General features: G+C 36.9%; 1 protein-coding gene across 2 annotated transcripts; it reads right to left on the bottom strand.

Moving 5' to 3' along the window:
• Positions 1 to 823: 823 nt before the first annotated feature.
• On the bottom strand, positions 824 to 12,307 carry BDH2 (3-hydroxybutyrate dehydrogenase 2). 2 transcript variants are annotated; one of them, XM_079306575.1, is made up of 11 exons: positions 12,191 to 12,307; positions 10,760 to 10,840; positions 9,226 to 9,304; positions 7,306 to 7,402; positions 6,693 to 6,801; positions 5,473 to 5,533; positions 4,712 to 4,825; positions 4,153 to 4,211; positions 3,345 to 3,437; positions 2,454 to 2,554; positions 2,072 to 2,157 (listed from the first exon to the last, which is right to left on the bottom strand). In XM_079306575.1, the coding sequence occupies exons 2-10, from the start codon at positions 10,829 to 10,831 to the stop codon at positions 2,471 to 2,473; spliced, it is 768 nt and encodes a 255-aa protein (XP_079162701.1). In that variant the 5' UTR covers positions 10,832 to 10,840; positions 12,191 to 12,307; the 3' UTR covers positions 2,072 to 2,157; positions 2,454 to 2,470. The 2 variants fall into 2 exon arrangements, with proteins under 2 accessions (XP_079162702.1, XP_079162701.1); XM_079306576.1 differs by lacking the exon at positions 2,454 to 2,554 and having other exon boundaries at positions 824 to 2,157.
• Positions 12,308 to 12,712: the final 405 nt, after the last annotated feature.

Genomic DNA, 12,712 nt, shown 5'->3' with positions numbered 1-12,712 from the left:
AAAATAGAGAGAATTACCCAGTTCCATTAAAAACAGACCAGGGAATTAGGTCACAAGAGCATTAAGAAGCATTTTCCTTTAATTAGTCCAACAAATCTGCTGAAAAACCTCATGACATTGGAATATGTTTCAGAGTTGCAGCTGTTGACACCTCCATGAAAAGCACTGCTAATAAGGCAAGAGGCAGCACGCTCTGCTGATTTTTACTTGTCTGGTCCACCAAATTCTTGGCCTACCACTAAAAAAGCCCTTTGTGCCTTTAGTGCAATTTAAAGGCAGGTAGTACTTATTTTCTTGCACAAGTGCTTTGAGAAGCACTTGTCAAAATGGCATGCAGCCATTTGGTGTGTACTGTGTACTACAGCCTCCTACAGTCACTTCTAAGCGAGCTTAGAAACTTTAAGTAAGTAATGATGGTCAGTATTGCAGTAAGTATAATTAATTTTTTTCTCATATTCTTTATATTTTCAGAATACACAGTACATGTTCCATTGTGTTACTGCAGTGGGGAAATTTTCTCTTTTCAAGGTAAGCCTTTGGTACCTACTAAAAAAAAAGGACTTTGGCTTTCACATTAAACTCGGAAACCATAGAAACCATGTCCTGCCAGCCTCAATTTTTAGTTTTTGAATTTATGATGTGAACATTTTTGGAGCCATTTTGGAGAACTTTGGATTTGTGCCCCAACATGATCCCGCTTGGCTACCAAGGTCACTTGATTGAAATACTAGATTCTCTAAAACCCCATAAACAAACTACACGAGGTCAGAATGCTCCAGCCATGATTAAAGGTAAATGTTCAACCCATAATGAGCCCAAGGAAATCAATACCTACAATACTTTTCTCATTTGTAAAATTTACATTTACATACAATTATTTTAAAATAAGAGGCCATATTTTAACTGAATGTGTTTCATTATCTTTGAAATAAAATAATTTATTTTAATGCTTTGGCTGATATTGAAAAGCTTAAGCAATAATTTTATAAAAATTGGCAGTTGTTGTTACAGAAACACACACAATATTGTAAATTTTTTTCTGTGCTTTTATTACTGATGAATCATATTCAGTATCATTTAATCCTTAATTCCTCCCTCACATACATACTATATAATTTATATGAAGATATGTATTAAAGTACATGGAGTTTTATTTATGAACTAGATAAATGGAGCTATGTTAAAGGTGACCATATTTATAGGCAGTTAGACCATGTAATTCATGTTGGTTTTAAGCAGCATGTCAGCAAAACAAATGCTTAGTGAATTCATATTATTCATTGCCTTAGATCTCTGGGTCAGGACCTTTGTTTTTTCCCAGAGTATGAAACTTGACAATCATAGGTTTCTGTTTCATGCATGAAAACTACCATGTGCTATCACAATAAAAACATCAGCACATACTCGTGTAGAAACAGACCTTTTCAGAGAAATTTTGCCTTGTGCTTTAGTGTGACTTGTATTGGTACTTGAGAATAAGGCATAGAGCACCTAAGTGTAGCACCTAGCAACAGATTTTACAGAATTTGTCCAATATTAGTACATTGTTTTGGAGAGGAATATACTGGCTCCATCTAGAGTGGTAAAATCCACTCCTTTGGCTTTTGTGCTACAAGTCAAGCATATTCATGAAGATTCAACAATGTATTTAAGAATCCTCCTCTCACATATACCCCCATCCATACCTGCTAGGGTACTGCCCTTGCATAGTGGTTCCTGTACATGAAAATCTAATTGTGAGTATTTAATTTCCAAATACCTTTAAGATGAGAATAAATAGTTAATTCCTTTCACTGAGATTTTGTTTAAAATACAACTCAGACTTTGTAACTTTAATAATATTTTTGACCTCCTGAAATCTTAAATTGCTGTTCTTTCTTTTTTTTTTTTTTTTTTCTTTTCAATTTGAAGCCACATGAAGTATATTTTACTCCAGTTTTTCTCTATTTAAGGAGAAGTTAATCAGCAAGATCAATCTAGAGAGAGATAGCAGAAAATTTGTTTGGATAGACATTACATGCATGATCTCAATCTTTGCAAGAAACACCATCCTTATTTTTTTTGCCCATGATAGTGTGAATTTCCATTTGCAGGTAGAGTCAATCACAAGCTCCATCCTCCATCGATGATTAGTTCATTACCAGTCACATAGGCAGACTGAAATTACATAAAATAAACAATGATTTCAAGCAATTTTTCATGGCTATTAATTACAGGGAAACAGTTTTTCTTAAAATTAAAAAAAAAATCTGCTTTCTTTTTGTACACCTTTTTATGTTTTACAAAAGTATAATACAAAATAATATAATATAATACCTAAATAGAAACAAATGTAGAAATTAAAGCTTTTTACTTAATTCAAGGAAGTGTGGCAGAAGTATTGTTAGAGGCATTAAGATGAGAATACATCCTGAGAGTACAAATTTACAAAAACTAGACTTCACATATCTTACCTGCAGGAATAAATACCTCACACTGTGATGTTATTAGGTCTGTCCAGCTGAGCAGAATCTGACCAGGTCAGCCAATAATTATAATGGGACCTAACTAAAAACTTAGATTATATGGATAGTGGGTAAGCAACTGAGCTGTTGACATTCTTCCCTATATAGGAATTCTGTTTATACTTGATTGAAAATCCTGTGAGCAGACAGGAAAAATTCTTAGCATTATGGAAATACTAAAACCAAGATGAAATTGAGAAACAGACTACTGATAGATAGCATCACTAATGCTGAACTAAATCCATAGAACTATTTTGATATAGACATTAGAACTACTGGACATGTCCAGACAAATCCAATCCAGTTTTTAGTCTCAATAAATTTATAGCAGCTGAAATAACATTGGTATGTGCTTATTAGTGCTGGTGCTGTTTGCAGTGGTCATCAAGAGTCTGGTGTGTAACAACCACAGTGGGTCTGTTGTTTTTCTTATGCTGGACTGGCAGATTCACCCTGAGCATTAGCTAAAACCTCCAGCAGCTCTACTAATTCTACCTCCTTAAAACATGATCTAGCCATGGTGCAAGCTTAGTGAGGCTGACAAGCTCATTTCTCTTCAGCATGCAGGATGACCTGGGGTCAGTCAATTTGCTCAGGTGACATGAAACCACCAGGCCATGGCACCAAATACATAATGCCTTGCAATCACTGTCAATATTCAGAATACCTTTTGTGTTGCAGGGTGAACTGAGAAAAGGAACATAATTTGGTTTTTATTTTTGTAATAATCCAGCTCAAAGACAATATAATTTGTTCTGAAACAAATACCCTCTCTACTGTGAAGCAGCAAAGTAGCATGGGACTCTGTGACAGGACATTTTATTTTATTAAAATACTTACTTCATCAGAGGCCAGGTACACAAAGAGATGGGCCACTTCTTCAGCAGTAGCCATCCTGCCAGTCTTCTGTCTGGATAGAAAGTCTTTCAATGCCTGGATATACAAGAGCATTTGGTATATCAAAAATAGAAAAGCAATTATTTTAACCTACTGACATATGCAAAGCAATATAGGAAACAGCCCTCTAGTCATAACTTCCTTTAGTGCATCAAGTAGAGAATTAAAGTTGGAAAATCATAAAATCAATGGGGATGTAAATTTCAGGTTGAAAAAATTTAGGAGACTATTAGAAAGCACCTAAATCTTTGGTTCCAGAATAAAGCCAACATAAAATCTTTCTTCTTTTGGTGGTAGATAGTCCCATGTCCTTCAAATGAGAACTTGCCATTATCTAATAAGGATGGCTAGGCATCCCAAATAATATTGAAATGCACAAGCCAGAATTGTCTGGTTTTGCCTGGTTTTGCACTGCCTTGTGTCTGGCAAGTGCCACAATAGAAAATGTCCTCTGATTTTGCACTGGGTGCTGTAACCAACACCTGGAGTTGCTTCCATGGATGAAAGACCCTCTGCATTCACTAAACAATATTATCCTTCTGAGACTTCAGTTCTGGTCAGTCCTTAAGTCTTCTGTCTCGAGTTCAAGCTCTTTCAAAGCACTTTCAAAGGAGACAGTGATAAGTTATCCACAGTACTCTGAAATTGAGGACATTCTTTAATATGGGCAGAAGTGCAGCTAAATATTCTTTTTTTAAAAGAGAGTTAAAGATATATACACATGTGACCAAGCTAATATTTGCTTTCTCACCTGTTCTGGGTTAGGTCTGGCTTGGATTCTTTCTTGTAAAGATGGTGTGTCAACAGTTCCTAAGCAAAGTTTTAAATTCAGTGTTAAAAATTGACTGCATCAGCAATCACGACAAAAGTTTATTTGTTCTATTTCTATGTCTTAACACCTATGTGTAACTTTGTAATATAATTCAGGAGAAAGACTGCAAAACTACCAATAAAGCATAGAGTTTAAATTTTTAGCAGAAGGCAAGAGTTTTGAGGATTAGATTCAATACTTTTCAGATGGTTAAACAATGGTCAGACTGTTAGCTAGCTCTTACCTGCTTCTAACTTCTTAGACTGAATCTTTGAAAACAGCCAAACACTGTGTAATGTATGTGTAAAGTGCAGATATTAGGTTAATCAGACTAGTGGTCCAGTTTAACCACAGGATAACAACTGTCCTGTATGAAAAGCCTTTCAAACATATTCTGTTGTTTAGTTAACTTTAGTTACCACTTGCAAAAAAAATGCCAAACCCAATCTGGCCTTCTAGCATCTGCTCCTAGTTTACAGAATGATGTAAAAACACTTACCAGGACATATGCAGTTGCATCTGATGCCTTGTTCAATGAAATCAGCAGCCACAGCCTTTGTTAGCCCAATAACTGCTGCCTTTGAAGTACTGTAGACACACCTGTTCACAACTCCTAACAGAAGGGCCGTGTTAAGGCAGCACAGAAACACAGTTAAAAAGGGAAAAAAGAAAGAGCCAGGATTGTTCAGTATGCACCTGCTTCTGGACTCCAGCATTTCCTGTAGCAGCTCTAGCCTCTCCATAAGGGCAGGCTAGCTAGAATGCCAACTGCCAGAATTCTACACATCAGAGGAAATTCTACATCAGAGGAAAGCCTGGGAACTAGTCTAGAAAATGTAACAAGCAGCAAAGATTCAGGAACAACAGAAATCTATCTGATAATCATGATCAAGCTTCTTTTGAAAGCGTAGTTACAGCACTTCTGTAATTGTCATTTCTTCATTATATCTCTGAAGAACATATGTACCAAGATATCACTGGAAGTAATTTCTTTTTAGTTAATAAACACTGGTAAAAAGGATGCTATGAGACATTGAGAAAGGTCAGAGATAAGGATCTTGGAGTTTCTACAATTTTCCATCTGTGTCCTTGCATTTATGTTTGAGTTGAATGTGTTCACTTATTTCCCCCTGATCCCTCCAGAGGATTTAGAAATAGCTTTGGATTTAGAATGTCCTCTAAGTTCAAAGTTGCATAATATTTATATTGTATATCCATCACCTTAAAAATTTATATAAGGAGCTCTAGCAAGCTACTGACCTTTGATGCTGGATGCCACAGAAGACATATTTATAATATTTCCAGATTTCTGTTTAAGCATCTGTGAAAGAGTACTTATGTCACTCAAATGCAAACTATTTTTTCATCTGTCGGTTCAGCAAAATAACCACAGGAACTTGCAGAACAGCCCTACATGCACTTGATACACAGGGCAACAAAGCTTAATTGGCATGGGCAGATGCCATTGACTGAAGCAGTAAAGCAGAGTCTGAAATTCTCACTCAGTTCCCCTGAGCCATGTCAGGATTGAAAACTATGCCAGGAAAGGATTTTTTTGCTAGGTCAGCACCTCTCAGTCATTGCCCTCTTGTCATGACAGTAAGTTACACCACAGACATCTGCTGATACCAATGCAACAACTCACTGATCCCACTCAAACTCTTCTCATTATGGAGAAGACTAAAGCATAACACTCTAGCATCTATGAATTGCAGCTAATTTTAAGTTATGACCTTTTTAGGCATCCTAAAACTTGCCTGAAGTTGTTATAAACCCCCAAACTTTGAAAATTATGTTTAGCTAAGAAAAACCCGCCCCCCAACAAACTAAAAACCAAACCAACCAAGCAAAAAGAACTGGAACAATACTGAAAACAGTAGTTGTCATCCAGTCACAGTCACAGCTTTCAAATCTGGCCTTTGCATGTACAGGAATGCAAACACCTTTTTAAGTTCACAAGTTTTTGTAGACCCAAACCTAGTGATAATGTAAAGCTAAGAAGCATCTTCAAGCTGCTACCTTAATTTAATTGTTGTGCTCTAATCAGCATGTTAGCACCAGCATTCCTGAATTTCTTCACAAAATAGTCTCCAGAGCTGTATAAAATTCATGTTAATATATATTATTTATAAATATTTTGAAGCAGTGGTATTGTGCAGCTGTGTGCTGTAGTATAATACACTAGCACTGTATTGCAATGGCTCCCTCACTGCCCTGCATAAAGTCTGGAGTATTTTAGCTAGTTTACATATGCCAACTCCCAAAATAAATCTTCTCTACCATATTCTTCAGATAAATTGTCTATTTGAAATATTAGGCAATGCAGAGAATGTTTTACAGTACATCACTGTAATCTAAGGGCTCCCCTATCCAAAGTGGCACTCTTGTATTTTGTATATTGTCACAGTGGCAGCAACTCTGATCTCTCACACTTCAAACAATGCAGCAGAGACTAAAAGTCATGGGCAGCCAAGCCTTGCCTTTGGAAGGAATGTCTTGATCATTAGATACATGCTGCGAACATTGAGGTTCATCGTGAAGTCCCAGTCCTGCTCCTCACAATCCAGAATGGTTCCATGATGAACAAACCTGGAATGAGTGCATGAAGTGGATTACTGTCTGTGGTTTACATTTCTATGGCTTTTTTTCCACTTCCAATTTTTTTAAGCTTGAAAAGGGGCGGATAAGAGCTCTGCAGAATGCAAGCAGTATAGTTCTTCTGATAAGTATCAAGGAGACAAAGCAGACTCAATATGTGCAACAAAATGATTGACAATAGAAGAAATTAAGAAAAAAAATAGAGCACTAGCAGACTGTCAGCTTTGTTCACTGTTGTGCTAGGAGGGTCAAAGCCATCAGAACAGGGTACACATATAGAGTAGGGAAAACATAAGTTCCAGAGCTGTTCTGTCTTGGCCTGGTTTATATGGATATGCACAAAAAGTTCAGTTCTGACGAAAACACATGAAAGTTAGTATTAAGGGTAAAAAATCTATTAAAACATAACAAATAAAATGCATTGAAGTAGTAGAAAGTAGTTCTGGCAGACAGGGAAAACTGAAAAAATAGTAGTAGCAAAGAAAATCCAGTTACCCTGCAATGTTACAGAGGACATCAATCTTTTCAATCTCCTTGGCCAGATTTTCTATCTGCTCCTTTTTGGTGACATCCAGAACCCGTATTTGAATGCCTAGGAAAAACATGGCATTTGTTTCAATGTATTTGACTAAGGATTAGTTGACTGTTTTTCTGATGTGCTGAGGATAGCGCTTACAATTCAATTCACTCGATGATTAAGTTAGTGCAGTGGTTAATCTGGGACAACATATCATGCTATTTAAAATTTCAGGAGAACATTAAAATAATCAACTGTTTTAATTGCTATAGAGCATGACACAAGCAGATGAGCTAGCTTAATTTACCATAAAAACATTCCAAATAAATTTGAATTCTACTATACTCTCACACTCAAGAATTATAGAACCTATATAATCATAATGAACTTTCATGCTCATTATCATAGAATAACACTTGGAACTAGTTACATGTCCCATTTCATGCCACATTCTAATATGTAGTTGATGATATTGTGAATGAGCTTTATATAAATTATTTAGGTTATGGAGAAAATTCTCTCCTTAGAGATGTTCAGAACTGGATTAAGTAGAGCCCTGAGCAACCTGCTCTAACCAGTGCCACTTTGAGCAGTAGATGGAACTACATGGCCTCCAGAAGTCTCACCCAGCAGATATGATTCCATGAAATACTATAAAACTCTCTGTAAAGCATCTGAATGTTGTCTAACTTAAAGGAGAATTTGATTTAAAATTGATTAAAAACTGGGGTTTTTTGAAACCAAAGCGACAAGGCTTTGTCTGCTTTAGTTAAATGGTAAGAGACACTTTTGAAGAGATTTGTGTATTAGACCAGACTACAGGCTGATGATTAACATCACTTTGGAATTACCTCTCCTGGATAAAATTCAAAGACTTCAACATGACAAGTCTTGATGAATTGGAGATTGAGTAATCATATGTCTAAAGGATGGAAAAGGCTCTGAGTATATAGGAAATAATTTCTTTCCTCTTAAGCATACTAGCAGAAAGAAAAAATGTAACACTTTTCCAAAACACCCACAGAAGAAACCTGAAAAGCCCTCAAGTTCCCAAACAATTGCAAAGTAAATTCCAGTTGGCAGACTGATATTCATGCCAAAAGCTGTGCCAGCTGTGGTTTTGTGTATTTTACTGTCAGCCTTTAGTAGGAATTCATTAAATCCATTTTTTTTTCTCTCAATCCAAGCTAGAAGCATTTTCAGCTGTAAACTATATCAAAGTTTTGGTTTTTATTTCAATATTGAAAGAATACTTTTAACATAATGTCCCACTTGTGTCACCTGTCATTAGAAACACATCTGTGCAAGACCTGCTCCTTGAAGCGTGTTCCTGTAGTGTCAGTAGAAAAAGAATATTCCTGAACATTTGTACAAACAGAACGGGTGTATTTAATGTTGCTAGAATTAAATTTCTGAAGACATACAGATGCTATAAGACAATAAAGAATGCATTAAAAAGATAAGCCAAATATGGACCATAGAAATGCAAAACACTGGGTCTAGCTTTTTGTATAGTGGGATGTTCTGTTGACCAGAGAAAAGCACTCCATGCCTTCCAGAGAGATGCACTTGATAATTAGCCCAGTGATGCCAAAAGGTAACTGAAATGGGTGCTATTCTAGCAATCAAATATAATTTCTCTGTGACACAAGAAACTCAGTTGTTCCCTGTCTGGAATAATACCCTGATATGCTGATGTTGCAGTATTTTACATGCTAAACCTCTGCTATTTCACACCACAGAATAAAGCGATGCAAACATCGAAAGAATTAGTCTGGATATTTTCCTTTCTCTCTTTTTCAAGCTTTTTTCAAGTCCTATCCTCAAAATGTATCATCTCAGACAGCCTACACAAAACTTGTAAGAGCTGAACTAATACCTGATATAGGGCCATTTACCTGGGTATTTCCCCAGTTCTTGCAGTTTAGACTCATTGATGTCTGTAGCAATGACTTTGGCTCCTTCTTTAGCAAAAGCCTAGAGAATACAAGAGAAGCAGTTTATATTTACATATGTCAGATCATACCAGAAATACAATCTCTTCTCTTTTCAGGTGCTTTTCATCTTGAAATAGAAGCCAAGCCAAGCATCTGATCTCTCAGTTTTCATTCTGGGCATATCAGAGAGTTGCACACAACTATGTAACTCTGTGTTATAAAACAGATTTAAGGTGTTTTCCCATAAATAAAGTGTAAGAACAGTAAGTAGACCAAGATAATGGATATTATTGTTGACCTTATTTGCTGCTCTCGTAAGCAATAGAACTAGAATTGTCTGTATTGTTAGATTTAAATGAAATTATGAGAAATGACAGGTAAAGGCAGATGTTGTAAAACAGGATTTTTTTTTATTTTGAACAAAATCCTTTGTATCCAAATCACTGGAATAGAACAATATTAAAAGCAGCATGACTTTTGATATTTAAGCAGAGACTGCTTCCTTCTTGACAGTCTTCTCAAAAGCCTCTCTCTTTTTATTGTAGTTACTGATAAATCAACAACTAACAAAGTAAAGTCTGTCGAAAGTATTCTGATATCTTGGACTGTAGCCCTAATCTTCAAAGTAAGTGTTCCCAGTGCAGCTTAAGAGGATAGTGACATTAAACATACCAGCCTTCCATGGCTTGTTGGGTATTTACAAGGTGAAGCCACCAGGAAGATTACCTGCTGCTTGGACCGAGTGATTTATGTAAGAGCTAAGATCAGCAGTCTTCTGTGTTCTCAGCCACATGCACGAGAAACTAACCAGTTTGGCAAAAATGCTACAGAGGAACTTTTCTTGAGTTGTTGATTACATTACAGAGATAACGAGAAATCTGGGGTTTTTATTTGCCACAGAAAAGGGAAGGAGCAGGAGAAGAACTGGTCAAAAGGAGTTACAAGCTAACTGGAGAGTTAATATGTACCTCGAATTCTGTTGAACAGTAATCAAACAAAATTTGTAAAGGGTTTCATACAGGTGCTCATTGTGAGCAATGTGCTAGTATCATGTGAACTTGGTAATGTTGATCATGAATATAAGTAAAATACCTTGGGTTTACTGTAGGGGATCCTCACAGTGTCCAGCCTTAGACCAGGAAATATTCCCTCTATCATCTTTGTTTTCTCCCAGCACAAAGCATTAGATATTGGATAAGAGGTACAGGAAGTACCAACCATATGTTGTTAGAAAAGCTGTTGCAGCTGTCCTCAAATCTTGTTCTTATCCTTATCTAACATCTCCACTCAGAGTTGAAGATTTTCATGAATTGAAACAGCACAAAGCCTGCACGATACAGCATATTGGCTATATTATTCCCTGATCTTTTTACTTTGTAGTTCTGGCCTCATCTGTGGTTTATTAGTTCAAGAATTGGTTTGGTGCAGGTGTCATTGGACAAGCTAGAATGAGAGACTTGCACAGGCACAGCAGAACAAACATTTTCCAACTTACAATCGCAGCCGCTCGGCCGATGCCCTGTGCTGCTGCAGACAACAGGATGATCTTCCCCTCCAGCCGCCCCATGGTGCCGCCCTGCCCAACCACGGGATGGCACAGAAATGGAACAAAGATAAGCCAACATCATCCCTGGGAATCAGATGCAAGCACATTCCCAAAACTGGACGTGATCCAGGTGTTCCTTTGCCATCAGTTGTCCTGTGGGCTGCTGTGTGACCCTCAGTTATCCAGGGCTCTGAGAGGCAGGGCTGCCCCAACTTTTCTTTTTTTTTTTTTTTTGGTAATAAAGAACCTCAAGAAGTCAAAAGGCATTTGAGCTCAAAAGTTAAGCTTCATTATAACAGAAATTAGACTTTATTTTTTCTCAAACGGGCAAAAGTACCCCAGGATGAAACAGCCGTAATCTAGTGTTTCCACTGTCCATGATATTCTCGGAAAGCAGATGTGTCTTCTGTTTCTCTACAAACTTTTCAATGTCCTAGACTGCAATACATTCCTGCTCTTGGTATGTGCCCTCAGCTGTCTTAGGAATCTTCCAGCACAGCAGGTTCCCAGCCCCAGTGAGGCAGGAAGGTGTGTGGGGAATGAAGCTGCCAGTTTTGCCCCCTGTTCCCTGTTCTCAGGGAACACTGACTGTGCTTGGGGCAGTAGGGAACCTCTAGGAGCTGCTACCTTAGTCTGGATGGAGCAGCCAAAAGGCAAAATACAGCCCTGTTCAAGTGCTGTGTTAGGTTTAACTAAATACAGCATACAAAAATGCAGACAAACAAGTAATACCAAATGCCAAGTCTCAAAGAAGTTCCTAAAAAGTGAGGTCAGTGTGTTCCAGTCACAGTGTGGTATCTGGGATTTGTTAATTAGGTTCCCTATAAGCAAAACCTTTTGCATTTTCATAATCCTCCAAGCAACTTTGTCTATGTACATATGAATGTAGAAAGGTGTCATAAGAACACAGTCTTTAAATATACACATAAATCCAGCACACCATCTATTTCACTGGGAAATTAGGATAAAGGTGCCATAATCTTCCCTACGTTAGCAGCCAATGCTGTCCTCTAGAGATGCTCAGATCCATGCTGTGACTCAGATTACTGGGTCAAATTTAATGTCCTACTTCTTGAATCCTTTACTAATTTCTCTTATTTTGATCAGAAATTCTGTTTTGTTAGATGTTTTTCCTGACAAAAGTTGAAGCAAAACTGTTTTTCTGAAGGTTACACACTCAACAAATTAGACTTCTGAAGCAACGTAATGGAAAATTTTTTTCCAAAAGCCACCTGGATCAGTTCAAGTACTTCCCTTTAACACGTGGGAAGCAAAATGCATTATAAATACATTTTTCAATCTAGCAATCAAAGTTTTATGAACATTTGCCACACTGATTCTATGAAGCATTTACAAAGAAATGTTAATATAGTCACTCACCAAGAGATCTCAAACAGCTTTGTTACATTTACCGACCCTTGTACAAAAGGAAGTTCCAGAATTGGGTTGTTTTTTTTTATTACTGTGCATGTTGGGATTTGTAGTCCAACTACCAAGTTTCTCTATACAAACGTAATTTCCTGTTGAAACATTGAGATGCTGCCATCTAGTGAAACTCAGGATTTAAAAAAAAAGTGTGATTTTTCTCCTTCACAAGAAAGGACACACAGGTATCACCAGCACTAGCTAGCTCTCTTACAATGGGAATTCAAGAGGTCAGTAGGATTCCCACCAAAAGGTCACAAACATGTTTTTCCAAGCAATGTCCTTTTGCAATATAAACTATCGAATTCCAAACCAGAACAAAACTTATCTAATTTTTTTTTGTTGTTGTTGTTGCTAAACTGGTGATTTACCAGCATATCTTTTGTTTCTAGTGGTTTGATTTGCTTAAGTTAAAGCAGAATTAATATAATTAAACTTAAAAATTCTAGGACAGACTAATTTAGCTATAAGCTCACA

This window comes from Erithacus rubecula (assembly GCF_903797595.1).
Source record: "Erithacus rubecula genome assembly, chromosome: 5".
In the NCBI taxonomy this organism is placed as follows: domain Eukaryota; kingdom Metazoa; phylum Chordata; class Aves; order Passeriformes; family Muscicapidae; genus Erithacus; species Erithacus rubecula.
This window is presented reverse-complemented; position numbering and strand designations above follow the sequence as displayed.

Excerpts from the sequence above, each read along its gene's own strand:
- BDH2 (XM_079306575.1), bottom strand. The coding sequence starts at position 10,831 with ATGGGGCGGCTGGAGGGGAAGATCATCCTGTTGTCTGCAGCAGCACAG. Across the intron at positions 6,802-7,305 it reads GTCCTCTGTAACATTGCAGG|GTTTGTTCATCATGGAACCA; the intron begins GTAACTGGATTT and ends CACTCATTCCAG. Across the intron at positions 5,534-6,692 it reads TCAAGACATTCCTTCCAAAG|ATGCTTAAACAGAAATCTGG; the intron begins GCAAGGCTTGGC and ends ACTCTTTCACAG.